The sequence below is a fragment of the Anarrhichthys ocellatus genome, unplaced genomic scaffold (genome assembly GCF_004355925.1).
Source record: "Anarrhichthys ocellatus isolate YVR2014 unplaced genomic scaffold, GSC_Weel_1.0 scaffold48, whole genome shotgun sequence".
Taxonomy (NCBI): domain Eukaryota; kingdom Metazoa; phylum Chordata; class Actinopteri; order Perciformes; family Anarhichadidae; genus Anarrhichthys; species Anarrhichthys ocellatus.
The window spans coordinates 2,773,832-2,799,761 of record NW_022280078.1 but is presented as its reverse complement, the minus strand read 5'-3'; the positions used below and the strand labels follow the sequence as shown (position 1 = coordinate 2,799,761).

At 43.7% G+C, this 25,930-nt stretch overlaps 4 protein-coding genes across 5 annotated transcripts in view; 1 reads left to right on the top strand and 3 right to left on the bottom strand.

Annotated features, from left to right (window-relative positions):
- The window catches only part of LOC116395636 (1-phosphatidylinositol 4,5-bisphosphate phosphodiesterase gamma-1-like), a 21,790-nt gene extending 15,015 nt beyond the window's left edge, over nucleotides 1-6,775 (bottom strand). The window contains exon 1 of the mRNA XM_031869663.1: nucleotides 5,572-6,775. Coding sequence (XP_031725523.1) covers nucleotides 5,572-5,845 — 274 coding nt within the window. The 5' untranslated portion in view covers nucleotides 5,846-6,775. The remainder of the gene's footprint in view (nucleotides 1-5,571) is intronic.
- A 2,842-nt stretch (nucleotides 6,776-9,617) lies between these two features.
- Nucleotides 9,618-17,879, bottom strand: naprt (nicotinate phosphoribosyltransferase). Its single transcript, XM_031869664.1, has 13 exons — nucleotides 17,066-17,879; nucleotides 15,747-15,874; nucleotides 15,564-15,646; nucleotides 14,661-14,791; nucleotides 14,218-14,333; nucleotides 13,683-13,879; nucleotides 12,276-12,416; nucleotides 12,057-12,141; nucleotides 11,896-11,976; nucleotides 11,703-11,805; nucleotides 10,901-11,058; nucleotides 10,163-10,270; nucleotides 9,618-10,072 (listed from the first exon to the last, which is right to left on the bottom strand). Exons 1-13 carry the CDS (start codon nucleotides 17,310-17,312, stop codon nucleotides 9,986-9,988), a joined length of 1,665 nt encoding a protein of 554 aa, XP_031725524.1. The 5' UTR covers nucleotides 17,313-17,879; the 3' UTR covers nucleotides 9,618-9,985.
- Nucleotides 17,880-17,962: 83 nt separating this feature from the next.
- cunh8orf82 (chromosome unknown C8orf82 homolog) lies at nucleotides 17,963-20,665 on the bottom strand. Of its 2 annotated transcripts, none has more exons than XM_031869665.1 (3): nucleotides 20,401-20,665; nucleotides 20,261-20,309; nucleotides 17,963-19,174 (listed from the first exon to the last, which is right to left on the bottom strand). In XM_031869665.1, the coding sequence occupies exons 1-3, from the start codon at nucleotides 20,563-20,565 to the stop codon at nucleotides 18,711-18,713; spliced, it is 678 nt and encodes a 225-aa protein (XP_031725525.1). In that variant the 5' UTR covers nucleotides 20,566-20,665; the 3' UTR covers nucleotides 17,963-18,710. The 2 variants fall into 2 exon arrangements, with proteins under 2 accessions (XP_031725525.1, XP_031725526.1); XM_031869666.1 differs by having other exon boundaries at nucleotides 17,963-19,146.
- Nucleotides 20,666-22,333: 1,668 nt separating this feature from the next.
- LOC116395687 (MARVEL domain-containing protein 3) lies at nucleotides 22,334-25,888 on the top strand. The gene is made up of 4 exons (XM_031869754.1): nucleotides 22,334-22,418; nucleotides 22,823-22,982; nucleotides 23,507-23,625; nucleotides 24,343-25,888. Exons 2-4 carry the CDS (start codon nucleotides 22,870-22,872, stop codon nucleotides 24,996-24,998), a joined length of 888 nt encoding a protein of 295 aa, XP_031725614.1. The 5' UTR covers nucleotides 22,334-22,418; nucleotides 22,823-22,869; the 3' UTR covers nucleotides 24,999-25,888.
- Nucleotides 25,889-25,930: the final 42 nt, after the last annotated feature.

Below are 25,930 nucleotides of genomic sequence, written 5' to 3'. Positions count from 1 at the left end.
GTGTGTGTGTGTGTGTGTGTGTGTGTGTGTGTGTGTGTGTGTGTGTGTGAGCCCATAGAGCCAAAAAACAGACACACAAACATTTCAGCTGTCGGTGGCAGGATGCTCCCTAAGCCTGAAGAGGTTTTCAGCAGCAGCCACACATACAGCCACTTTTCATAGCTTAGCTTTCACGTGTATTAGGAAAAAGAATCCCTAAACTTCCCTTAAAACCCTGACGGAGTCGCTCACTTTCAGTGGTTTGACCCCTAAAGGACCAAAGCAAAGCCTGGAAAATGTTGCTGAAGCTCCTCAGTCAGCTCTTACATTAATGATTGAGGTTGTTAGTGACTAAGTTGTTCTATTTTTACTAAATAAAACATAGGATTATTGAGGCTGCTTTTCCCAAGCCCCAAAGTGTGCTACCATTACAATCACGTCAACGTGGTAGTCATCTGTTTTTATGAGAAATAAATACAAAGTCCTCTTTAAAATATCTAAACACAAAATGTCCCACAGTTTTAAAAAGGTACGTCCAGAATCCTCAAAGACTCTTCTGTCCATCTGGATGCTAAATGAGTAACTTTTGGACACGTAGTCGTCACCGACAGCTGTAGAGCCGCTCAACGATCACCAAAATAAAATGGCAGGCCGTAAAAGTGCACTACACAGTAAACAGGCAAACAGCCTAAGTATAGGTCAAAGATAGCCAGGTATTTACTGTACAGAAAGGTAGTATTACATTAAGATATCTAGACCACTATTGTGGAGTATTTGTACAGATTATGGGATAATTAAGGCAGGTTTTAAGTAAGGGAAATTGTTGAATTGATAAGTTTTGGCATTCGTTTAACGGACGTGTCTCCAGCTCTAGATTTGCCTCATCATTTTGGCAACACCACATTTTCTTCTCACTGTAAAAACTCAGCATGTTAAGGGTTAAAAGCTGCACTTGTGGCAGGTTCTATCTAATCATTTCTACATTTAACGAGTAATGCATACATAACTGAAAGGTTACAGAGCTTCAGCTGCACCAGAAGGGTTAACAGAGTGGACGAGTCGGACTCTACTTTGCCACTTGCAGCAGTGGACACACCCACAAAGAAAAGCCCGGCTTATTGACATAGCAGATGTCTTGTGCAAACACACACAAACATACACTCATAGATGCTCTGGCATTCACACACCAAACACAGGCCTACTAGAGCACACACACACACAGCTGAACTGAATGTGACTGTGAAGCCTCAGCGCTGTTTTATTCCAGCCAAAACAAAACAGGAATATTAACGAGGACAGAGACGTCTCATATCTAAGTGTTCTGCCCAACAGGTGGACGACGGGGGACACAGAGGACAGAACAATCAAAGCCTGTTGCTGCTCTTTATCGGGCCAAAGTCAGCCGTCCTCAGCAGGTTGTGTGTGATCCTCAATCAAAGAGCCGAGAGGAGAAATCTGGATCCTATCTGAGCCTCCTCCAGATGATAGCGAGTATGTTTGGCATCAGATTAAGAAAGAAGTCCATTATCTTCCGGTGGAAATGTGTCCATGATTTAGTGTGTGTGTGTGTGTGTGTGTGTGTGTGTGTGGGGGTGGACAACGACACATAACTGAATCTGACAGAGTTCTTACCCACAGATGACCTGCTCTGTTTTAAGCTTTTGAAGGAAGATTGAAAATAGTTCCCAACAAATGCACTAATTCGTCCTGTTTAATAATGTCTGATGAGAACTAACCCACTGTTTTAGGAAATAGCTGAGCCAGCCGTTATTAAAGATGTACCTCTTCATTAGCAGCCAATGGGCTTGGGGCTGAGACTCACAGACAGGAAGTCGTTTTTTCAAAGGATTTGTTAACAAAGAGAGAAACATATTAAAGAACACCAGCCTTATTCTTTGATTGGAAAAAAAACAAAACCCTCCAACAGACCGTTTGGCCACTAAACTTCTATGGGGGGGGAAAGCTGCAGAGCATCTGGACTTGAACCCATCCAACTTATTAACATTCACAACCGCAGATGTCGTATTATGGAATATTCCAAACAGTCATCTACTAAAATCAACATCAAATGCTTACTCCGGATCTTGTTTACTTACATTTTCAACGGATATTTCCTGTTAAGAAGAATTCTCAGCAGTTTATCTCGCTGGATGAGAGCGGATGACTCCCTCCTGAAGTGAACTCAAGCTGCTGTTTTCAAGGGCAAGAAAAAACCTTGACGCTTGTCCATTGTGGTAGTTTTACACTGTGGTTCTTTCATGGCTGCTTTATGTTAAACACAGACATTGGATCAATTTAATTAAAAAGAAAAAGGGATTTTTGGATAACATGTTTAAAGAAAACGTTTCAGTGTTGGTACTGAAACTCAGGTATGTAAAGACGTCGGTAAGTTGTGTTAGCACAAAGTTCTTCACAGTCAAAGTCGACTCAATTTCCTCCCAAACTGATACCCCAAAACCTGTTTGTTTTTACTCTGGCCTTTCCCTTTATTACTTCCTGCTATGCCATCTGGACGTTGGACATGCTCCCTGCCTGTCTCACTCCACAACACACACACACACACACACACACACACACACACACACACACACACACACACGAGGCATGATTCCTCCCACTGTGGCCTTTAACCCTGGTCCAGGCCGTAAGCATGGTTGTGATAAAGACACACACACAGTCTGATGTAAACGTAGCAGGAGGAAGAGGTGAGGGATTTCACACAGTGGGCCAACTGGAGACACATCAGAGGAAAAGATACCGTCAGCAGTCTCACACAAAGAACAAAACGCAAAGATCATTGCCAGAGAAGCTCATAAACTAACCATCTTCTCAGTGCTCACTGCTTGGACTGAATGAAAGTTCCCTGAACGCACCACGCGTTGTGCGCACTGCTGACCTGAAACCACCAGCCGTGGATAATTGCAGTGCATTTCCAGTGAAACAAACTGTTCTCGGTACAGCTGCTAACATCAGTCCGGACCAGATGGCAGAAGTCTACTTGGGGAGATTAGAAATCGCAGGGAAGCAAAACTATGGGAGACCAGAATGAAAAATAAGCCCAAGGGTTAGGGTTATAAAATGGACAAAGGAACGGGTAGTCATTTTAGTTAGTCTTAGCAAACGCACTGATGCAGTCCCAATCACACTTTAAATGACTCCCTATTTGGTGCAAACCACCGAAGCAGCGCCTCATCTGTGGTCCACGTCTTCGCTTCCTGCAGAAGACGCTGGAACCTTTTGTTTGTCCTGCAGCCAGCCAGTCCTTCAGGCTGAGACGGGAAGCGAGACACTCCCTGATAACCCCACACTTCCTGCGCCTCAGGATTTAATACCTCCACTGTTTGCCAAGGCGCTCATCTCAAAAAGACAAACAGCAAAGCTGAGGGAGGAACTTCATTTGAAAGCAAAACAGTAGAAGAAAAAAAACAAAAGAAATAAGGGCAACAAAAACAAAAAGGAAGGAAAATCAGGAGAGGAGGGGGAGGCGAGAGGAGACAGAGTGAAGGGGTCACTTAGATAAATATGAGTTTGAACAATATAATCAAACGAATGACCTGAGACTTCAGAATGAAAGTGAAAGAAAATAGACTCGGTGACACGGGCGGTCACAGAAGATCTAGAAAATGAGAAGGGTGTTTAGTTGGCTGTGAGTGGATGGAGGAAACTGGGAAAGGACAGCTGGAGGAGGGACATGGAGGAGGGGTAGGAGGGGAGAAAAAGTGGGTAGCTGGGAGATAAAGTGAAGGAAAAGACCCACTGAGTTCCTGGAATGTACAGCTGGGTTTGTCCAGAGGGAGGTCGTCCGTAAAGGGCCGTCTGTGTTTGTGTGAGAGCACGGTTTTCATCTGCGTGGTGTGGAAGCGTTGAGCATCCGATTTTAAATACATTTATTGAATTGTGCACGATGAATGGCTTGCCGTTAGATACAGGCTACGTCAGTATAACAGCGTATAGTCAGCGTAAAAACATCAACACATCTGTTTTTAGCGCCATCTGGAAACTTCTTTGTCTTTCAACTCTTTGCAACTTGCAGCGTTTTCTCTAATTGTTTGCTTTTCCAGTGTTTCATCATGATGCACACGTGTTGTCCAATTGGTGGTGATGTTTTCTTAAGTTATGACAAAAAGAAACCCCTTCAGCGGGACGATGGAAACACAACCCTGACAGCAGTAAACCTATTCCTATCTCATTGGGGAGGAGTCCTTTTCTTCTTTTTTTTTTTACAGGGTGCTACCATAAAGTCTGAGTTAGAATAACACATGGCAGACAGAAGGAAACTCTATCATGCCAGTTGTGAATGCCGTAAGATTTCTCGGTGCTAACAGACACTGTAACAAATCCTCCCCCAGGCTACAGAAATCCAGGGCGCAGACAAAAGCCTCCACATGCCACACAGGCAGAACGGTGCTCCAGCAGCAGCCTGCCACTTTCAGTGAACCACCGACACTACGCTTCACTCCAGCGGGCAGTTACGGCCACCTCGGCCCACCACCAGTCAGTCAGTCAGTGTATCAGGCACTGTGCCAGGACTTAGGGTCCATGTATACTATTCTGTTACCGGCCGGCTGACATGGAGGAAGCAGAGGTCACAGAGCCATGAAAGCCCATGACATCACTTGAGTTGTAAGTTGGGGTCAGGATAGGGAAGGGGGGGGGGCTACGACCGCAACAGGTCACATGCAGTGATACTCACTCTTGCATCTGTACAGCAGGCGCACACAGAAAAGATCTAAACAAACTCTCTTCTTAAAGGGTCACTTCCCCCAAACTACAAAAAAACATGTTTTCCCCGAGGGAGTCAGTATCGAGCTGATATCGGTGTCGCATCGCTGCATTACTATCGTCTACCAGCCCAAGTGGTGTGCAGACACGGAGAGTGTTTTGGTTTCAGGCACCGAGGTAACCTAGGTAACCATTATCTGTCGGTGGCTTTTTCAAGTGCTCCTTGTTGATACTTGACAGTTTTCAGTCCAACAGATACATTTGGGCCGACACTGAAAGAGTTGTGAGGTTCATGGAACTTTCTTTCCAGTGAAAAAATGAGAACATGTGTTTCTCTGTAATTAAGGTAAACTGACACCTTAATACTGTGGTTCTCGACCTGAGGTCACCAGATGCTTCCGTTATATTAAAGAATAAGTTCTATTTAATATCTTTTTTTTTTTCTATGTAAAACCCAATAATACTTTTAACTCTTCAGTGCTCTGAACATCCAATAAAAAACAATCTGTGACAGAACATTTCTCTTTAGTTCCACCAACCTGTGATGAAGAAGAGGTAACCAGCAGACAGCCCTATATTTTAAAGGGTCACAAGCCAAAAGGTTGTGAACCGCCACTTTAAAAAGCTGCACATGCAGAGGAAGAAACTGTCCCCGGTGTTCCGTTTCTGCATTTGTCAGCATGTTCTCTGACACTTCAGCATCTTCTGATACAAAATCTGTGACTGGCTCACAATATAAAGATGTGAAGAAGAAAGAAGTGCATACGATGCATGAGACTGAGACGCATCAAGGATGTCATGTACTGTAGTTATAGTTAACACCTTCTCGTTCGTGCATGAATTAATTCATTCAATCCCATCAATACTCACCCTCTCCTTCTATTTTCTCAGGGTTCCGGCTCCACACTATCTGCCGCATGTCTTGCTTTATCTGGAAGGTTCTCCTCTCGGGCCTCTGGGACTTCTTCTGGTAGAAGACGGTCATCACTGTCCCCATCTCGAGGCTGTGGAGGATGCGGGGACCGGTCTCGGTCCAGTCCTGCATCCTGGAGGCCGTGACCGGACCGGCAGACCCCGCGGCCCCACCGGCGGCGGCCTCATCGGCACAGCCGTTGTGGCAGCCGCTGAACCTGGCTGCACACATCTTCACTGCATAGCGACACGCACACCTCGCAGGATTACTGATCTGTGGCGGTTTATAGGTGAGGATGCTTTAATCACTGAACGCACCAGTCATCTAACATGTCCAAACCACTGATGCCAGGAGGGAATCTCGTTATGAATCCAAATCCCAGCAGGCAGAAGTTATAAGTACGTGTGTGATTAAACGATTGACATTAAAACAAAAGCTAACAAATATCACTCAAGAGCGGAAACAGTGAAATTGTCCTCTGGTTCTCTGGAGGGGGAGTGTATCCCTGTGTTATCCTTTCCAGATGCTTCTGGCAGCACACCAGTGAAATCCTCTCGGAGCGAGATCTCATCACCGCTGGACTCGTGTTTCCAGACTTTAAGTGTCCTCCTGCCGCTCCTTCAATCCAACGACCGGAAAAAGTCACCCACAGTCCGGCTTTGAATCCACGCCGCGTCGCTTGCCTCCCTTTAGCAACTTTGAGACGTGTCTGTCCCGCTCCTGGCCGTTTGGAGAGTGAAGTCCGTGCGAGCGACAAAGACGCCGAGTTATGCAAGGGCGAGTCGGACAAAATACCCGGTGGTGAGCGCAGAAAAAGAGGACGGGCAACGGAGGGCGCTCTGCGGCGGCTTCACGGAGACAGAGAGGCGCGCGGATGGGAGACCACGGAGTGGCTGCGCTCCCATCCGCCGAACCATTCTCCCCTCACACACTCCTCCTTCCTGGGCACGTTAAACCGCCGACAGGATGCATTACCATACACAGTGGTAACCGTGCGGAGGCGTGGTGGCAGGCAGCAGGCTATGAAGTTAATTGCCCCGGGTTCTCCTCGCTGCTCCTCGACCAGGACCTCTCTGTCTGTGCGTCCGCGCTGCTCCAGCGCCAGAGGTTTTGAGAGGAAATTAGGGCTAGCCGACCGGAAAAGCTTGATCAGATTTTTTTTCCCTCTTGTGCTGTAATATATATATATATATATATATATATATGAATGAGGGAGGATGCGGGGAGGAGAGGGGGAGTCTCAGCGGAGAACCAACGGCGGAGAGGAGGAAGGGAGCAGAGCGACCTCCGCGGGTCTCCAGGGGACCTGCATCCACGGTGGAAAGGAAACACACGTTTAACGCGGATGAACCCACAGAGGGAACAGGACGGGGGATGAGTCCGGGCGAGAGGTCAAGTGGGGTTAAATGAGGAAGGTCTCAACATGTCAGCCAGTCATCAGCTGCAGTAACAAATCATTTATGCATCTTAATAATAGCAGGTTATTAAAAAACTCAAGTTACATTTTTTTTAAACCGTTCCCAAAGACAAATATGAACACTAATAATATTATATACCTAAAAACGTGTCATCAGTTGAGTGCAGATATCCGCCAGGTGTGTTGACTGGCTATAAGCTAACTGGCTAACCCTCATCTAGACACCATAACCTGTAAGGCATGCTAAAACCACATTTCATTCAAACTCAAAAACAAGCGTCTACTTATGCAGAAAGTCGGCGCTAAGTAGTTATATAAGACACGTGACACACGTTTTACAAAAACAAAATTAAATGACATGAGTGGTCCTTACGCAGCAATAATGTCAGGAAGTAAAGTAAAGACATTTTTTTTTTATCAACCTGACAAAATTACGTTCTTGTGGGAAGAAAAGAAAAGGCAACACCAACTTCTTTACATTCTAATAGAATGTAAAGAAGCTACATTCTAATACAATGTAGCTTCTTTACATTCTAATAGAATGTAAAGAAGCTACATTCTAATACAATGTAGCTTCTTTACATTCTAATAGAATGTAAAGAAGCTACATTGTATAGAATGATTCTATTGAAGTTATTCCTTTTTTTTTAAATGTTTTAGACGAGTCACTAATCACTTTAAAATAGTGATTATAGCTGATTTAACTTACAGACATGAGATTGATCTTCTCATGTCACTCTCTTTATACAATGATATAAATTCATCCCCGTTTTATTGATATCTTACGAAATATTACTCCTCACTTTTCGTGCGTTTTTCCTGCAAAAGTCCAGCAACATGAGTCTGTTTTCGCTTGTTACATGCATAGGCCTACTGTCTTTTCTAAATAAACTTCCATCTTCACAGGAAACAACTAAGGTTTAGGCCAGGCATGTCCAAAGTCCGGTCACACATGAATGCTTACATTTGGTTACATTGCTATTTGCTGTCATTGAAAATAAAATGATTAAACAACAATGTATGTATAGGCTACTTGTATTGTTTAAAATAATGTCAGCAGGGACTGTTGGCCCTTGGGCATTTTCACATTATCAAATCTGGCCATCTTTGAAAAAAGTTTGGACACCCCTGAGCTAACGGAACTACAATGTACACAGCCTCCGCACGCTGCTCTGCGGCTCACGCGTATTGTTTTGGACGGTTTGTTTGGCTAAAACACACCGCGAACCGTTTTCCCTCCGCTGGGGGCGCAGTGCAGCATATGGGGGTCAGAGGTTGACTCAGTTGTGTTATTACTAGCGACCCCTAGCGGCCGTCAGGTTAAGAGTAGTAGTGAGTGAGGAGTCAGTAGCGGTAAAAAAAACAGGCACTAAAAGGGCTTTACCACGAAAGCTACAACATTATAGTCTTTCAACACTGATGGTGATCGTCAGTTACAATGTTTCCTAATAAATACAACTTCAATATTATGCATGAGCACAAAACATGAGCTGAAGGCTCTCAGTGTGGACTGTGTGAGATTCACAGTGTCGTTCACCTCAGTGAGAAGAGACAGTCTGGGATGACATCACAGCCTCCTACCCCATGTCTAATCGGCTCCATATGTCTGCTGGGTGTAGCTGCATGTCTACTACTACTGGTCAGCGGGCAGCCAATCCCAATGCAAGGAAACATTCTGGCATGTGCAGGAGCAGAGAGGAAGGGAGGGTGAAGACATCTGCAGCAAAGGGTTTTTTAAGAGAGTGCATGTGCAGAGAGGATGAAGTGGATCCAATCATTAAACCCTTCTGAGCCGGATCCCAAATCCAAAATAAGTCAAACACCAAAAGGACAAAAGCAAATATCACACAAAGTACAACTGCACACAAATATCAGGGTATTTCGTCTTCTGCAGTTGCTGTTAAAACTCAAAATATAGCCTGCAAATGAAGAAGTTGTAAATTACGTTAAAGAAATGCACCTTGAACAGAATGATTATCACATGTGAGCAATACGTAGATAGCATGGAGCTAATTCAAAAACTGCTGGAATATGTTGAAAGTAGCAGAAATGTAATCTGCATTCATCTATATTTGGTCACGAGGGAGCAAACAACCTCCTATATGTGTCCACCTGATTAATGTCACTATGTGGAGATTCACTCTCCTTTTAGCTCTTAGTTTGGTCTCCACCACCTCCTGAGTAAACAAAGGAAAGGCCGGGTCTGTCTGCTGTTTGCTGCTGAGCAGGTAGTGTCCTTGTCAGAGCTTATTGTTTAAACCTTTGTTTAGCCGGATTAATTAGCTAATCAAATTTAAGTTTAGTAAACGATCCCCGTCACATTCTGAAGGGAGCGAAAATGAAACGTTAAAGATGAGTGTGGACGGTTGAAGACGGAAGACAAATCCTGCATGTTAGGGGAGTATACTGTGAGTGTTAGTTATGAATTCATGTTGACAAAAGGGCCAGTCTGTCATTTCTGATTGAAGAGTTTGAGTTACAAATTAAAAATCTACATTGTGTTTTTCAACCAACCAATCTATCATCCCTTCTTACCCCAACATTCAGACATTACTGATGAAAGACAATCAATCTGAACTCAAGGTCTACTCACTACCTTTTTTTATTATCCATCATTAGATTGCTTTGCAGTTTTCAGTTAAAGACATCAAACCACAGTTTCCAGCAGAAAAAAAAGTCCATTAAGTCCAGATGCTGTGTTGCTTCCATCTGTCCACTCTGGTCAAGCTGTGCTCATCTTAACCCTGTTGTACAGACATTAGCTGAATGACACAGGCCACAGCACATTAGTGCATTCCTATATTTGGAGAGTATGTTAGGGTTCCTTGGGAGAATGCTCTACAAACGTATTTGCACTTCTCTCACCAGGAGGCACTTTGGAAATGACGGTCAATAAAAAGATTAAAAAAAAAACACACAGGCGATGACAACAGAGCAGTTGTCTAGGATTATATTTAGTTGGCTAAAAGGAAGTTGCTGTTGCTGGAGCTTCCTTTTTGGATCTCTGTGACCAGGTGATGGAGTTGCTCCGACAGCGCCACCTGGTGGAAGAGAACGCCGTAGCTAAGATGAGAAGCTCTGTGTTTATTTGATGTGTATCCAGTCCAGATGTGTTTGTGTGTGAAGCTCACCGTGTAAGAGTCGGGCTCCTGCAGCCTTTTGTGTCGGGGGTGCAGAGTCTGGAGGGAACTCTGGACCTTTACTCTAGTTTCTGCAGCGCTGCTCAGAGGGTGTGTGACCTAGAAAGTGTGGGAAGACACATTCATAAAGACTCAACTCCTACGCAGCACGTTCCCTGCAATATTGTCTTATTTTGCAGCGTTACGAAGCAACCAATCTATCTTTTTATTAAGTATGATACTCGTATTAACTGTGGTTTATTGTTACTTTTATACATTCTACTGCTGAAGTACATGCCGGGTGACTTTCTGTACTGAAGGACCACAAAGAGGATATTCATCTTTTTTGTCTTTCATCCTAAAAAGTTTTTTCTTTTCTTTCCCGTAATACCATTGAATGAAAATAACCCACATCAAATATTTGAATTTGCTGCTTTCAGATGTGGTTTATGGTTAAAGTGTACAGAGAGAGACGAGGGCTGAATTCAAACTGCAGACTTTAAGGGTGTGTCTTCCCTATGAAGTCCAGAGTGTCTACTGCTGTCCAATACATCAAGTACACAAGGGAGATAATGCACACTTTATACAGCCTTCCAGTCCACTTCTGGTGTACAATTCAACAGACTTTTGTTCAGATGAGAACCCCAAAAATATGGACGTGATGATGGACAGGACACAAGAGCAACAGCAACTAGTCTCCTCATTTAAAAAAGATAGTAAAATCTTTGAGCAGCTCCGGTCCATCCTCACCTGTCCTTTGGTGAACACCTCCTGGCGCAGACAGGTGACCTGAGCTGGAATGACTGAGACACAGGAGTTATCACACATCAGAGGGTAACAGCTCAGAGACACTCCCGCCTCTGGAGGAGACTCCACAGCGAGACTCACCAGGTCCAGAAAAGGATGGCCTGCGAGGGAGGGAAAAAAAAAAAAAAAAAAAAAAAAAAAAAAAAGAGCGGGAAGCCCATGAAAACATTTACAAGCGCGCTGGCAGCCCAGTGAGGCTGCGATGCTCGTCATGCACCAGGAGACCAAATGATTCTATTCTTACAGCATTACAACTGGAACGAGGGGTGGTGTCAGTCGGCCATTGTGTTTCCTAAATCAAAAAGGGTTTGTTTACCAAATGGGGACTTTTTTTTGGTCCATCCTAACTTGTTGGTCTCAGCTCCACGTTGCCAAAAATGGCTCAACTTTCACGAGTCGAAACATGTACTTAGGCTCAAATGCGAACATGAGCATCCTGTGTGGGTGATATGAATACAATACTATCTCACAACAAAATGAATATTATCAATGGATAACATCAGTAGGTGATCCAGCGAACTGAATTCCTTTAAAAATGTAAGGTGCTTTCTCTCATTATTGCAAAGATCACATATCGTTAAATAATGGCCCTAATACACCCAGAGACATTAAAGGGATGGCCACGGTCATCTGCTGGTATGTCACATGTTGTGCAGCTAAAAAAAAAAAGCCCAAATAAGATGGTGAAAACATAGAGAGAAATAATTTTGGGTGAAGAGAGTTGAAGACGGACGTGGATTCTCACCCTCGGCGTCTATTAGCCTGTAGACGGATTTCCTCCCGGGGACAGTGCTTTTCTCTGGGTCCTCGCTGATCTTCATCCTGGGCTTTCCCCTCACCTCCACTAGCTAATACACATACAAAAAAATGGCGCCATGCAAATGTTAAAAACGGAGAAGTGAGTTGGAGGCATTTGGAGAGACGATAAAGCGCGTTACCTTATACACACAGCCCAGCGAGGGTTGCCGCGTGCAGGTGACCAGATGTGTTCCGACCCCGACCACGTCGATCTCATTCTCCTGAAATAATGACACACAGAACATCAGAGAACAATAATCATAATCATCATAAACAATCCACCTGTTCAGTCACAGTCTACCTTCTTGTTGAGCTCCGCCATGCTTTGCTCTGTGATGTTATTGGTCCCAACGATGATCAGCGAGTCGAAGGCAGAGACGGAGAAGCTGTGGAGATAAAGCCGAACAAAGAGGAAGAACAGGACAATCAGACGCGCGCCACAGACCTCTGGAGGAGTGAGACGTATTCCCACTGTGGGATTTGTTAGAGACGCACACATGCAGCAGGGCACCTCACTCACTGCTCGCTGCAGAGTCTGAAGACGCGACGGACGTCAAGCGACTGCCTGCAGAGGTCCCCGCTGTCCAGGCGGACGCCTACGGGCCTGTAGCCCACTTCACACAGGGCCAGGGCCACCGCGCAGAAGTTCAACAGGCCACTACTGAAATCACACACACACACACACACACACACACACACACACACACACACACACACACACACACACACACACACACACACACAATCATCAAACATGAACTAGTAGAATTAATAGGTCACTTTGGGTTCTGGGAAATTGTGATTTTCCCCAGTTTTCGATGAATTATTACTTGTAAAATGTCCTGATATTAATTAGAAGACATGTGACTGACATGTGAAATGAGGGTTAGGGTTAGCCAAACTATATTACTTTTAGATTTGTTGGTCTAAACCTGATTTCATTCAGAGGACACTAGAGACACCTGCTGGCACAAACGGCACATTGTACTTCTGCTGTAACTAATATGTACTGCTCTGCTATCTATATTCTTACTAACTCCAACTATGATTCCTCTTAGGCTACATGTGTTGTAATGCCTTTGTTATAAAATAAAAGATGCAATGTCAGTGGTGAACAAAGTACTGCGATCCTGGATTTAAACAAAGGTATTAATACCACAATGTAAAAATACTCAAATACAAGTAAAAGTCCTGCATTTAGAATTCTACTGAAGTCAAAGTGCAGAGGTATTATCAGCTAAATTTACTTGAAGTATTAAAAAGTGCAAGACAGCCGGCCTTGTGACTGATACACTTTAATTAATTAAATTATTAAATGAATATCGATGCATCAATGTGTACGCAGCATTTTTCAGAAATGAACACAAAATTCATATAAGTTTTGCATTTTTAGTTAATTATTGGATACTTTGACCTCTTTGGGTCAGGAACAGTTATTGAAATTAAACCATGTGAGAGACGGTTGGGGACCACTGGTATATTTGCAATATTTTGTAAGCTGATTATATGTTTTTATAATGTATTTTGTTAATATGAACTGTCAAATGAATGTAGTGCAGTAAAAAAGTACAAGATTTCGCTGTGAATTGTAGTGGAATTGAAATATAAAACATAAAATAGAAATACTGAAGTAAAATACAAGTACCTCAAAATGTACTTAGCTATTTTCCCCCATTGTGCAACACACAGTATACTATGTAAATTGTTGAAGTTCGAAAGTGGAGAAAACGTATTATTATTTACCTTATTAATTATTGTTTACTTTATTAATCTATGTATATCTGAGGGATTTGAAGTGAAAACAGGAGGCCTGAGATATACTGTACAGTATAGAGATTCTCCAGAAAGTGAGACGCTTGTCAACGATCACATGACAAAAGCCTCCACACACAGTTTTTTTAGTATCAATCGTAGCACCACTAGTTACCAGCCAACACTGTAGCTGTCAATCACAGGCAGGAAGTTCTGAGGGTAGGCGATGGCGTAGGACAAGAAGGCTGCCAACTCGCCCTCGCGGATCTTCCCAGGCTCACCTCCCAGAAGCTCACACACACGACTCAACCAGCCCTTAGTCAACGAAATGATGTCAACTGGATCGGAGTCCCCATTCAGCGCCACAAGAGTCTGATCGGAGACGTGATACGGGGACATGTTATTGAAGACAGAGGACACAGTTAACTTCTTTTCCATATGATCACCTATTGTTTTTGAAGAACGACGACGACAAACCTGAAAGAAGAACTAAAACAAAGAAGTTGAAAAAAGCAAGTGTGTGTTATTCTTTAGCTTGATTTAACCGTTAATTATTTTCAATTATCTAAAAGATAGGATGTCTTATCAGCGATACGCTACTGACTAAACCTAGGCAGTAAAAACACACAATTTGTACTTGTCGAGCTAAATAAGCTTTACAATCATTGGTGTGGTCCTTTGAGGGTGATTGCAGGAGGGACAGTACTCACTTGTGGCCAGACCTCCTCCAGGGAGGTAAAGGAAGTGACGTACGAGTGTGCCATGGTCCCCGCGACTGGGATCCCAAACAGGAAACCAGCCTGAACGTTACTGGTGAGATCAAACCCTGAAAGACAGGTTCGAGTGTCAGTCTGCGGGCGTGTCAACATTATCACGACACGCCTGAAGAATAGTCATTTTGAGAGCATTTAGAAAAACCATCTGGTGCTGGCTCTTGTTCATAGGTTTTCAAGTAATTGCAATCTTGCAGCTCTGTACAGTCCTTGTGCATCACTCTGTCAGATGTTTTTATCTGCTCCGGGGGCTGAAAACTGCTCTTTCAGTGGATCCAGATCCATGTGCCTCCATACAGACATGAGGAAAATAACATATATATATATATATATATATATATACATATATATGAACACGTTACAGACCGCACAAACTTCACCTCCAACGTGTGTGTATCGGGAGGCGGTGAGCCCTCCATCCGGTCCCTGAGCCCTCCTGAGGCCCATCTCCAGCAGCTTCCTGCTGGGGCCGGCCGCCAAGCGGAAACGGGCAGCGTTACTGCACACCAGGCTGACAACAGAGAGGAGCAGAAACAGGCTGCTTTGAGTCTCAGAGTTGAGTCTCAGGGTTATAAAATGTGCAGTTTGGGCAGAAAGCTGTGGCCTTTCCCCTTTAATTTGGTAATTGAATTTCAGTGTTAATGCTTTACATAGGGGCGCCTTGGTGTCTTTATTTTGAGAAAGAAAAAAAGTGAATTCACCTCGAATACTCCCTCTGAACTTGCCCGAGTTTCTTTAAACTTAGAACATAAAGTTTATACACAATGCGTAAGACTATCACATGCATATTCTTTTTTTGCATTTGCTTCTTCCGTTACTTTCTTAAAGCTACAGCATATGATACTTACATTCAGTGAAATATTTCAACGCAAGAAATCATGTATTTTATGGCTTCATCATTCTGTGAAATACAAATACTCTCGTAAATATCCAGACATTTCCTCATATGTAGTATCTTAACCTCGGTCCTTCTCATCAAGCAGAGAACGCCAAACTAGGCTCAAATCACATCATAATTGGGCTTTTTCTTAAAGATCATCTTATGACATGGACAATATTTAGTCTGCAGTGTGGAGAGAGAGAGAGTGATGACATGTGGCAATGATCCCTCGCCTCGATCAAACCTGAAATGTCACAATTATGTACGCATGGAAGGCCACAAATGTAGTCAATTTAATCAGAAAAAAGAACCAATGACAAAAGTAATTTACTGGTTGCATTGTATATGTAATATGTTTAGAGGACCAGCTGTTTTTTCTGTGTGTATGGTTGTTGGTTGTTACCTGGCATAGTTGACCAGACACAGTAAACTGGTCTCCAGCAGTTGAACCACAGCTAACGGACCCGCCACCTCCATTAGAGGCTCCTGCAGATGTTTTAGAGATGTAAGACAGGTTATTCCCCCCTCCTCCTGTATTTAACCTTTGACCTTCAGTTTCACCCTGAAAAGCTGCAGCTGAGCTCACCCTGGCAAACACCACAGTGCCCTCCGGGACGGAGCGGAGTGTGACGCCGGAGCAGTCCAGGCCTCGCAGGAACTGGAAGAAGGCGGGGTCGGTGGCGGGGGGCAGGACGGAGCGCAGGAACTCCACATCTGGATCCGCAAAACACGACGTTTAGCACAACACAGCTGGGAACGCAACGCGACCAGCGACAGAGGAGCATCCTTCATCCCCCAACACATGTGCTCTTACACAAGAACATGTGTCCTCACGTGTGTCCCGGCTCACCACACACACACAATTACAGTAAAGGAGCTGAAATCGAATAACTCGCCGTGAAGCTAAACTCACAAGGACAGATACAGGAGACCATTCCTGCCCTCTGCTATAAGACTCTATAATAAACCACCTCTGGCCAAATCATCCTTCACATGACTACAACACCGCTACACTGTTGTTGATTGCTGTTGGTGATCCTTGCACTACTGTTTTTTACCTAGTTAGTTAATTTAAAAACATTCTATTTTATTGTGTATATACAGTACTGTGCATTTTTTTTAATTATTTGATTTTATTTAAATGCATTATATTCTGCTCTGTTATTTTATTGTATATATCGAGCATATAAAGTATATATTTATCTATCTATCCTCCGGCAGCGACCGACAGACTTCAGAGTTGTGACCGTGGTGACATTTAGACCGAACATGTTGGAGTGTGGCCATGACAGCTCGAGCTTCACTTCACTCCAATGTTATGCAGCTCTCACATTGCCTCCATGCAGGATTTTTTTTTAATGGTCTGTCTATCTTCCTTTATTGTACAGCGCTTTGTGCTGCACTTATAACAATAACTTTATTTATATATTGCACCTTTAAAAACAGAGTTTACAAAGTGCTTTGACAGACAAAGCAGCAAAAGCAGGGCAATGATAACAATAACAGAAAGCTCAGTGAGACAGTCGTTACGATAAAAAAATAAACTAAGAAATAAAACATTTGAGCCAAAAGCATTTCATTACTTGCAGTTTCGCCTCCATGAGGAGAAGCAGTGTTAAATACTCTCTCGGTATGCGGTGTGCTGTTGCTTCATGCGCACACCGGAGATTACGGATTATTCCTGTAGTGCTAAAAGGTCAGGTGTCAACGTCAAAGTTCACATTGAAACGCCTCTAAAGGGTCGCGCGGCGGAGTATTGCGCAACCACAGCGTAAAAAGAGTTTGACAAGCCGATGTGATGATACTTTTTAACACCGCCATTGATTACATTTGGCCTTCACTTCATACTGTTTGAACAGCAGTCTGATGATAACACGGGTCGTTAGGTGCAAATGACATTCTCACCTTGGTCCGTGAAGCGGAAAGTGCGCAGGAAGAGCAGACAGTCGCGCAGCCCCGCGAACAGCGTGAAGCCGCCACCGAACGGGTTGTCCCGGAAGAAGAGCTCGAACACGGCGGGCTCCTGGTGCCGTCTGGTCCGCCAGTACGCGTACGCCATGGTGAACTGGTACAGGTCCGTCAGCAGCGGGGGGACCCGCTCCCGGATAGATCGCTCCATAGCTTCGCATGTGTCGCTGGACGGCGCTGCCATGTTGTTTTGTTTTTTTAAAAGCCCTGGCTATCGGTTCACTGATGCCGGGATCTCTGGGACTTGCAGTTTTGTTTTGTTTTCAGCTCCACTGACTCCCCTCGCGCTCTGTGTGGCTGAGACAAAAACCCCGACGCACGGAGAGGCGTGATGTGTGCTGGGGGAAAAAAACCGATGCTGCAGTTCCAGTTTGAGATGACACATTATCGTGAGCCAATAGAGACTTTCATTAGATGGTGCGCAACTGTATGAGGACGTTTACCTTCTCTCATGTTCTGGCAGTGGGCCAACAGTGACAGGAGGACGGATTTATGTGTGAAAGAAAATATATATGAATGCACTGAAAAGGTAATAAATCAAAAGTGCAAGCAACATGGCTTTAGTATGAAATAAAACAAATGTACTCCAAAAATGGCCCCTTGCATGGTGTTGAATTGTAGATACGTTTATGTGTAAGACTAACTTTGAATGAAATAATGTGTCATCTTCATCTGCCAAGCGACAGCTACATCAGTCGGATACATGTGGTGGAGTTGAATTATCAGCACGACAGAGAACTACTTGATTAAAGTACACATACAGTAAAATGGCATAGTACCATATTTGAGTAAATGTTACTTTCAGGGAGAGAGTGGCAAGATCTGCAGAAGCAATTTCACGTAAAACATTTATCAAGATTGTAACATAAAGCAATACAAAACAAAATATCCAAAGAATCTCACTTTGTTAAAGAAGGATCTGACTGTAGCGCCTAAATTCAGTCGAATATTCTAAAATGCTTTCTAGTTTGTTTTTCACTTATAAATATATATTCAAGATTCACATTCTGGGTTTTCTTTCCATCATATTTCAAGAACATTAAATACTATTCGATTCAAATCCACACAAGCACACCGAATATATCACATTTTCTAATTTAAGCCAGCCAAAATGGTGAAACTATTTAAACTGTTTAGCACTCTGCTGCAGACATCTGCGACTCTGAAAATGTAGCCGTTTCTTATAAATAAGATATATATTATATATATTTGTAGGCTTTGTCTGTAGTCTGGTGTTGCTTGATGTACAAACATCTCAGTGTGCCAAGTATCTGCTCTCTTCCCTTTAGCAAAGTTGCTCTAATGCTGCTCTTTACTTTACAGGTTAATTGAGACGATGCTTTGTTTGAGGGGTCTCAAGCCAAAAAAAGCCAAAAAAAGACTCTGCATCATCAATGAATATGAGTGAGATGTCATATCACATTACATAAAGTAACATCAGCTCAGGCTTCAGACAGTAACGATCCCATTGTGATCACAACTCTTGTCTTTGCTCACTGCCAGTGTGGGACACAGATGGTTTACGTGGACAGTATTTCAAATTCTAAGGCACCCACTTGACCAGTTCTGTTCGTTATCCCAGTCATTCCTGCTGCCCGCTAGTCTCCTCCGCAGTGGGGAAGCATCCCGCGAGCTCATTGGTCAGCGTTTGCCGCTGCCCCCCCCAGATAAAGTGTGTAGGCTGTCCCGATTGGCCGTGCTCCGAAGCGTAAACAAAGAACGGGCTGAGCTCGATGGCCAGAGCCGACCTGACCAGGCCGACGCCGCGCTCTGAGCACGGGTGGTAAACCCGTCCGCTGACGGGATGCATGTACAGCGCCTCCGGGCGGAACGGGGCGGACAGCTTCTCTGCCCCGCCGCAGTACGACAGCAGCTCCGGCTCTCCTGCGGGACTCTGCAGCAGGTGGGTGAAGACCACGGGACGGTCATCGCAGCGCACAAAGTTCCTCTCCCGGCCACATAGCGACAAGAAGGGGAAGTCCTCCTCATAGCGACCGCTCTGGTTGGAACGCAGCCGACTGAAGAAGAAGACCAGGAACTTTATGTCTGGTAATAAAGGATGAGGGAGACATCATGTGATGGAAAACATGAGATTTGCTCTATTGTTAATAATAAGTCACATCAGAAATACACTGAAGGCATCTACAGGTGTTTCACACTTAAACACACGGTCAGAGGTTTCAGCTATTTTAGCACACATTTGATTCATTACCTGACCATGACACCCTGTCTTGGGGATATTGTGTTTTTCTTCCTGTCAACAAATTCCATTAAACAATCAATGAGAATTAATGTGTGTGAACCAAAGCCTGTTATATGCGTGTCCTCTGTTGTCCAAAATGTATTTAAAACACACCAATGAGTCTCACTGTAGCACTGGGTGACGTGTTCTTTCATTGCTATTTTGACTCAATCCCACACGCACCGTAATGCTGCCACAAGTACTCACCAGAGCACCAAATGTGGATTAATCCGCAGCTGAAAATAGTCCCCAACAAATGAACTATTTCCTCCTGTTTGAGTAACGTTTGGCAAAAACTACAGTGACCAGCTGTTTTAGAAAAACATACTGACCCTTCTTTTTTAAATAAAACTAAATATTTATGAGCTGTTTTTAAAGATTTAGCTGTTCAGTAGGAACCGATGCATTAGGAGCTGAGAGACACAGACGGGGCAAAGAAGTCGGAAAGTATTGAGAGACAGACTACACATTGTTGTTAGTCTCTTCATGGGATTTGTTGACAACAAAAAAAATTAAGAATACTGATAGCCTTATCTTTTAAAGCGTGTGTCAAATCAAGTTTTTCAAAAACTATTTGGGCAGATATTGTGATTACATGGTGCATATTCCTAACTAATATTCAAGGTTACGATTATTGTGCACAGTTTGCTAAAATGAGGAGGCACATGCGGTTTAAGGTTTATCCTGACATGCCATTATATTCATACATAACAGTCAGACTGTTCCTTTAGCCTTGTTTACACTTGAGCTTAAGTCTATGAGGTGGAGGTATTTTTTGGGCTATTCATAAATTGCAGTTAAAAATGCATTGGACGAAATTATAAACTGTTAAATAAGCACTTTATGTGTGTGTGTGTGTGTGTGTGTGTGTGTGTGTGTGTGATTTTTACCTTTAAAGCAGGTAACAAAGTTCTTCACTTTGGTGTCATCGAGGAACAGCTGTGAGTGGAGCAGAGACCAACATGTCATGCTAGCAGGAGAATCTATTGTATCAGTCTGTTTTTGTGTTGTGTTCAGTGTACACACTCACCTGTCCTTGGTGGTCAATGTAGTAGAAGTACTCTCGGATACGTGGCTCCGGGCTCTGGCCCTGGATGTATGTAGCGGTGAATCTGGAGGCGCTGCAGCCGGCGGGCAGGCAGCGCAGGGCGGTCAGACCCCTGCAGGTGAGAGCAGCCGTCCGGAGGAACAGCATGACTGAACGGAGGAGAAAAGGACGACTAGTGTGTTAAACCACGCTGGCTTTGCCCATCGTTTTGCCCTCAAGTTGTTGTTTACAGAGCTACAACCCGGAAGTACTTCACTGCTGCAACATTGTCCGTTTTTTTTTTTTAGTACTGCCGCCTAGTGGACATTGATTATAATTATAATATTCACATGATTTAACTAAAAACATAGAATTTACTCAGAATTAAAGACTGACTTCATCTCCCGAGCAGGAAACATATAAATTATATAAGCCTGCAAACAGCTGAATGACTTAATGCTAAGTTGATGGTGGATGTTTCAGTAACTGTGATTAATGTAAATGCAGATCCCACTTTTCTGATTCCATTAAAAAACTTTTTTTGTCAGATGTTATGCATGTGGAGGTGTGTTCTTTATACTATGACACTTTTCCTAAAATTAGATTTAAAAAAAAAAAATCGCAATATGTCGCTTTGCTTAGTGTTGCAATATATTGAATCGTAACCCCTGGACTAAAATAAAGAAACAAAGGAATTATCTCAAAGTTCTAATGCCAACCATACTGTAACATTAAGTACTACCTCATTTCTATTTTTTCTCAACAGAATAAGCAATGACAGACAATTACAATGGCTTACTGGCCCCTAGGGGTTTGCACGTGCCCAGTAGACCTGTATGGTAATCCACATTAATCGTGTTAGATATCAAGAGATAAATTGAATTATTTTCATCATTGATTTCTAATGATTTCATAAAGTAATTGATTAATGGCTTTGTCTGTAAAATGTGAAAAAAATTAGTGAAAAATGCCTGTTGGTATATATTTCCCACAGTGATGTATTCAAATGACAGTCCAACCAAACCAAAATATAGTCAGTTCAATCTCATGTATTAGCTGATCATAAACTATCAAAAACTAAGTATCATTGCTGAATCATATTCTATATCAGTCGGGCATATGCTGCTTGAATATACTAGATTTGCTAACTCTGCTTTATTATGATCATTATCACATCATCACTGTCACTTTTACCTTGTTGTGTGGTTTCTATTTTTACCTCCATCCATATTTATATAATCTACTTCTCATTATTTATCTTTTAACTTTCTAAATGTATCTTTATTTCTGTCCTTGTGTTGCTGCAACAACTGAATTTCCCCTCTGGGAATAAATGAAGGCTCATTTTATTTTATATATGACAGAGACAAGCATCAAATCTACACCACACTGGACTAGAGCTGCAACCAGTGAACGGTAGTGATTTTTGGTTGAATAACTAAAGCCATGGATGGATCGCTTAATTGACTAATTGATTAATGGTTGCAGCTCATATAGGTTTAGAAAATATGCATTCATAAGCCAGTGAGCAGCCCCCATATTGTCTAATAACTTGGGAATGTGTGATTCCGGAGCAGAGAGGTGTTAATATTGCTGAGAGAACACAACAGGGCTCTTCAGGGAGCCGCATGTAAATCTCTTGGCTGATAAAAGAAGCACATAAATAACAACATTCCTCCACAACAGACAGACACACAGGCTCATGTCCCCTGAAACAGAGTAGAGGCTTCTTTGGCCTCGCGGATGGGGGACTGACAACACATAAAGCGGCTGATTCAGAAGAACTGGTAATGACTTGAACTTCGTCCGAAAAAAACCTAATTTGAAAAGCTCCAGCGGTGACTATACAGGACGTATCCACCTCCCTGAAGTTGTAGCTTCTTTCCCGCCTTCCTCCTCCTCCTCCTCCTCCTCCCACAGGTAGGGTGGGGCTGTTTCTACCTGGACACCGGAGAGTGATTTAAAAAGAAAAATGGCGTTATAGTTGGACTTTAGAGTGCTCTCATCGACACGTATTAACAGTAAGTCTCATCTTTGATAGTTTACGGTCGAATGAACACTTTATTAATCACATTGTTGAAGCTATTAAACAAGCTAACGTATCATAAAGGCTTCGGAGCGATGTTTTATCTTTTTTAGCTGTCTTCGGCTCCGTTGTTGCTTCACATGACGCTTAGAAAGCTTCCTTGTTTTAAAAGAAAAGAGTGTTTTTGTTGTTATGAATACTACTTAATGTTGATAACAGTGTAACGTTACGCCACTTACTTTGTTTTTACGTTCGTGGCGTTCTAACGTAAGCCAACATCAACCGTCGCCAAAGTAAATAAACGTCACAAAATAAAAAAAATATTCGTCAAAAGTACATTTAATAAGAAACCCGTTTGTTTACCGTTTATTAACTCGTACGGTTTCTATTTGTTCAAAGGTCATTTCTGTGTCGAAACGTATCGGTTTCGATCAGCAGGTCGCGTTATGAGCCAGCCGCCCCGTTCAAACCGGGGACAGCGGGAGAGAAAGGGGGAGAGAAACGGGGACCGCCGACAGGACCGAGACTCACGCGATGACAGACGTTCATCACCCAACAGGTGAGGTCACGTGCTGTTAGTAAATAACATCCTACCTGTGTCCTGAGTTCATACATTAATGGATGACAGTGTTAGTTTGAAACTCTTTTAATCATTTTTACGTCCTTATTTGGTCCTTTTGTCGAAATTGTGGTTCTTTTATATATTTTCAAATATGAACTGTATCCATAAAGAAATATATGACAGTGAACTATTATAATACTATACCACGAGTCATTCAGTAGAGTCTTATGGTACGTTACTTGAATAGGTTTTATATCAATGTACAGTTAATTATATTTTTACCTACACAAGCTCAATCCAGCACCACTAATGTACACTTTATTACCGGACACATTATTGTACAGTGTGTCATAAGTTCAGCCAATATTCTCACAAGTAAAATAAACCACTGAATTACAAATATCTTTTTTTTTATCGTGTTGTTCTCACAATGAAACAAACCATGGAAAAGATTCTGTTTTTCAGTGACACCAACAGCAGGCGGTAGATGACTTCCTCATGCATGTGTTTCTGTGCTCCAGGTCTTCGTCTCGACCCCCATACTACCCCAGTGAGGCCGACTCCCCTCCCAGTTATGCGCGGGAAGCCCCTCGAGTGGAGCACCACGAGTCCAAATGCACACACATTTGCTCCAGGAGAGGTGAGTCCGGATCCCAGTGGAAGTATCCGGCTCGGATCAAAGGAAAAGCTCCTCTAATAGAAGCCGCTGCGTCACAGGGCAGACCGTGGTTTCAGTCTCAGTGCAGCTCACACATGTCCCCACTTCTAGGAAAACTGGACTGACCGGTTTTCTGGTGTTTACAGGCCTCTTCTCTCAGAGTCATCGGCTGAGTAACTTTAATGAAGGAGAAAGCCGATAACCTGATATCTGAGTCTGTTAGATTAATCACATGCTCCTGACCGTTCATGTGCCAAAGTAACAAAAGAGTTGATCCTCCAAGAATGTTAATAACAGATTCAGGACATTTACACCTGAAGGAAGGAAGGAAGGCCTTAACTGTTATGGACTATTATGTATTAACTATTACCACACACACATGGACTGTTCTCATCAGAGCATCAGAGCTCGGACCAGCAGCCTCAAAAATTCCATAATAACCTTTTTTTTGCATATTGCAATTAATTATAAAAGTAATCAATCATTGTGTCCCTGATTCTCAATGGGGTGCATGGACCCTTCAGGTCCTTCAAAGTCTTACAATTAGTTTACTGTATTTATATGTATATGTGTGTATATATACACACAACTTAATACTAGTATCTTTTACTGTTTCTTTTGTTTTTCGCCCTTGTTTCTGTCTTTGTGTTACTGAAGGAACAACGTACGGTGTCACACGTCTCTTGTGTTTCCCTTCAGGCATCGTGCTGATGTGCTCTGTGCTGACCAACGCCCTGGTCCTGATCTGCCTGGTCGCAGCTCAGATGGTGACTTCGGGAATGTCTTCCATGGGCTTGGGCGGCTTCAACATCAACTCCAACTTCAACCTGCAGGGCACCGAGCTGCAGAAGGTGCGTCAGCTGGACAGTGAGTACAGCCAGATGAGGGCGCCGGGCATCTACGGCGGCATCCCCTTCAGCCTCACCATGGGGGTCCTCTCGCTGCTGTTCGTGGTCGCCGGGAACAAGCCGCCCCACCGCATGTCCCGGAGGCTTCTGTACGGAGCGCTGGTGTTTCAGGCGGTGGCCGCTGTGGTGTACGTGGTGGCCGTGGGGCTCTACCTCCACTTCGTCATCGGGGTCAACGCCACAGATGTGTGTCAACAGCGCGAGAGGCTGTACGCCCAGAACGGCTACACCTGGATGAGCTGCGACGTGGGCGGGGCGGACGCCGCCGTGGCTCTGTTCGGGCTCATCACCGCCATCCTGTACACCGCCGGCACGGTGCTCACCTTGCAGACCATCCGGAGGGTGAGGAGCTACCTGCAGGAGCGGAAACGCAGAGAGGCAGAGAAGCAGCAGGCCCGGGCCAGCCCGCAGAGAGCCCCGCTGAGGGCTGACACCACCGCTGTGTGAGAGGTCACGGAACGGACACCAGATAAAATCCGTGTGCCGCAGCACAGCTACAGCGGTAGCCATATCCCATAATAAGAGCAATGCAAACGGCCACAGACTAAACCTGATCCACTGCCACGGCTTAAAGCGACAGCTCAACCCACAGCCGGGTGTAGCTCACTGTGGCTGCAGACCCTCAGAGCTTTCAGGGCTCCGTAGTATTCCATGACGATTATGTCAAAGATAGAAGAAACATTTGCTGCCCGACCATGTGTCCAGGTGAACTGAACAATAGTTTACTGCACTCACACTCTAGTGAATGATGCTTATAGCTGCCTAATATTTTTTTTATATTTCTTTCACGCTTTTACACTCCACTGTGTCAAAAATCAAATACTCCACTCGTGGTTCTGATGAAGTTGCATGTCGCTGGCTCTTTTAAGTGTCCGTGAATGTTTTTGTGGCTGGACCAGCTAACAACGAGCTTCTTCCTCTTTAGTTATGTGGGATCGTCAACGTTGGTCTCGGTGGAGCCAGGTAGCCCAAAGAGAGCCAGGTTAACGTTTAGCTTACTCGTGATTCAGGTTCAGTCTGGGAGGAAATTCATTTTCATGTTGGATTGGATCGAGTGTACTCATGCAGGGATTTATATAAATGTTTTTTAACATGTACAATTAATGTGTTTTAATGTCAAAGTTTGACTTTATAATGCAACTTTTTTTTTTTTTTGTACAAGAATGTATCTACTCAAATTAAACCTCCATCAATGTGATTATATTCAACTGTTCCGTTTATGATTAACAGTGTGATGAACATAACGACCTATAGGGAGCACCAGAACTCTGCAAGTCCTGCTGTCATGGTCGCTCTCTGGCTGTGTCCCAATCCAGCGGCTGCATCCTTCAGAGGACGCAGCCTTCACGGTCTGATCTAGAATCCCTGCTCAGGATATA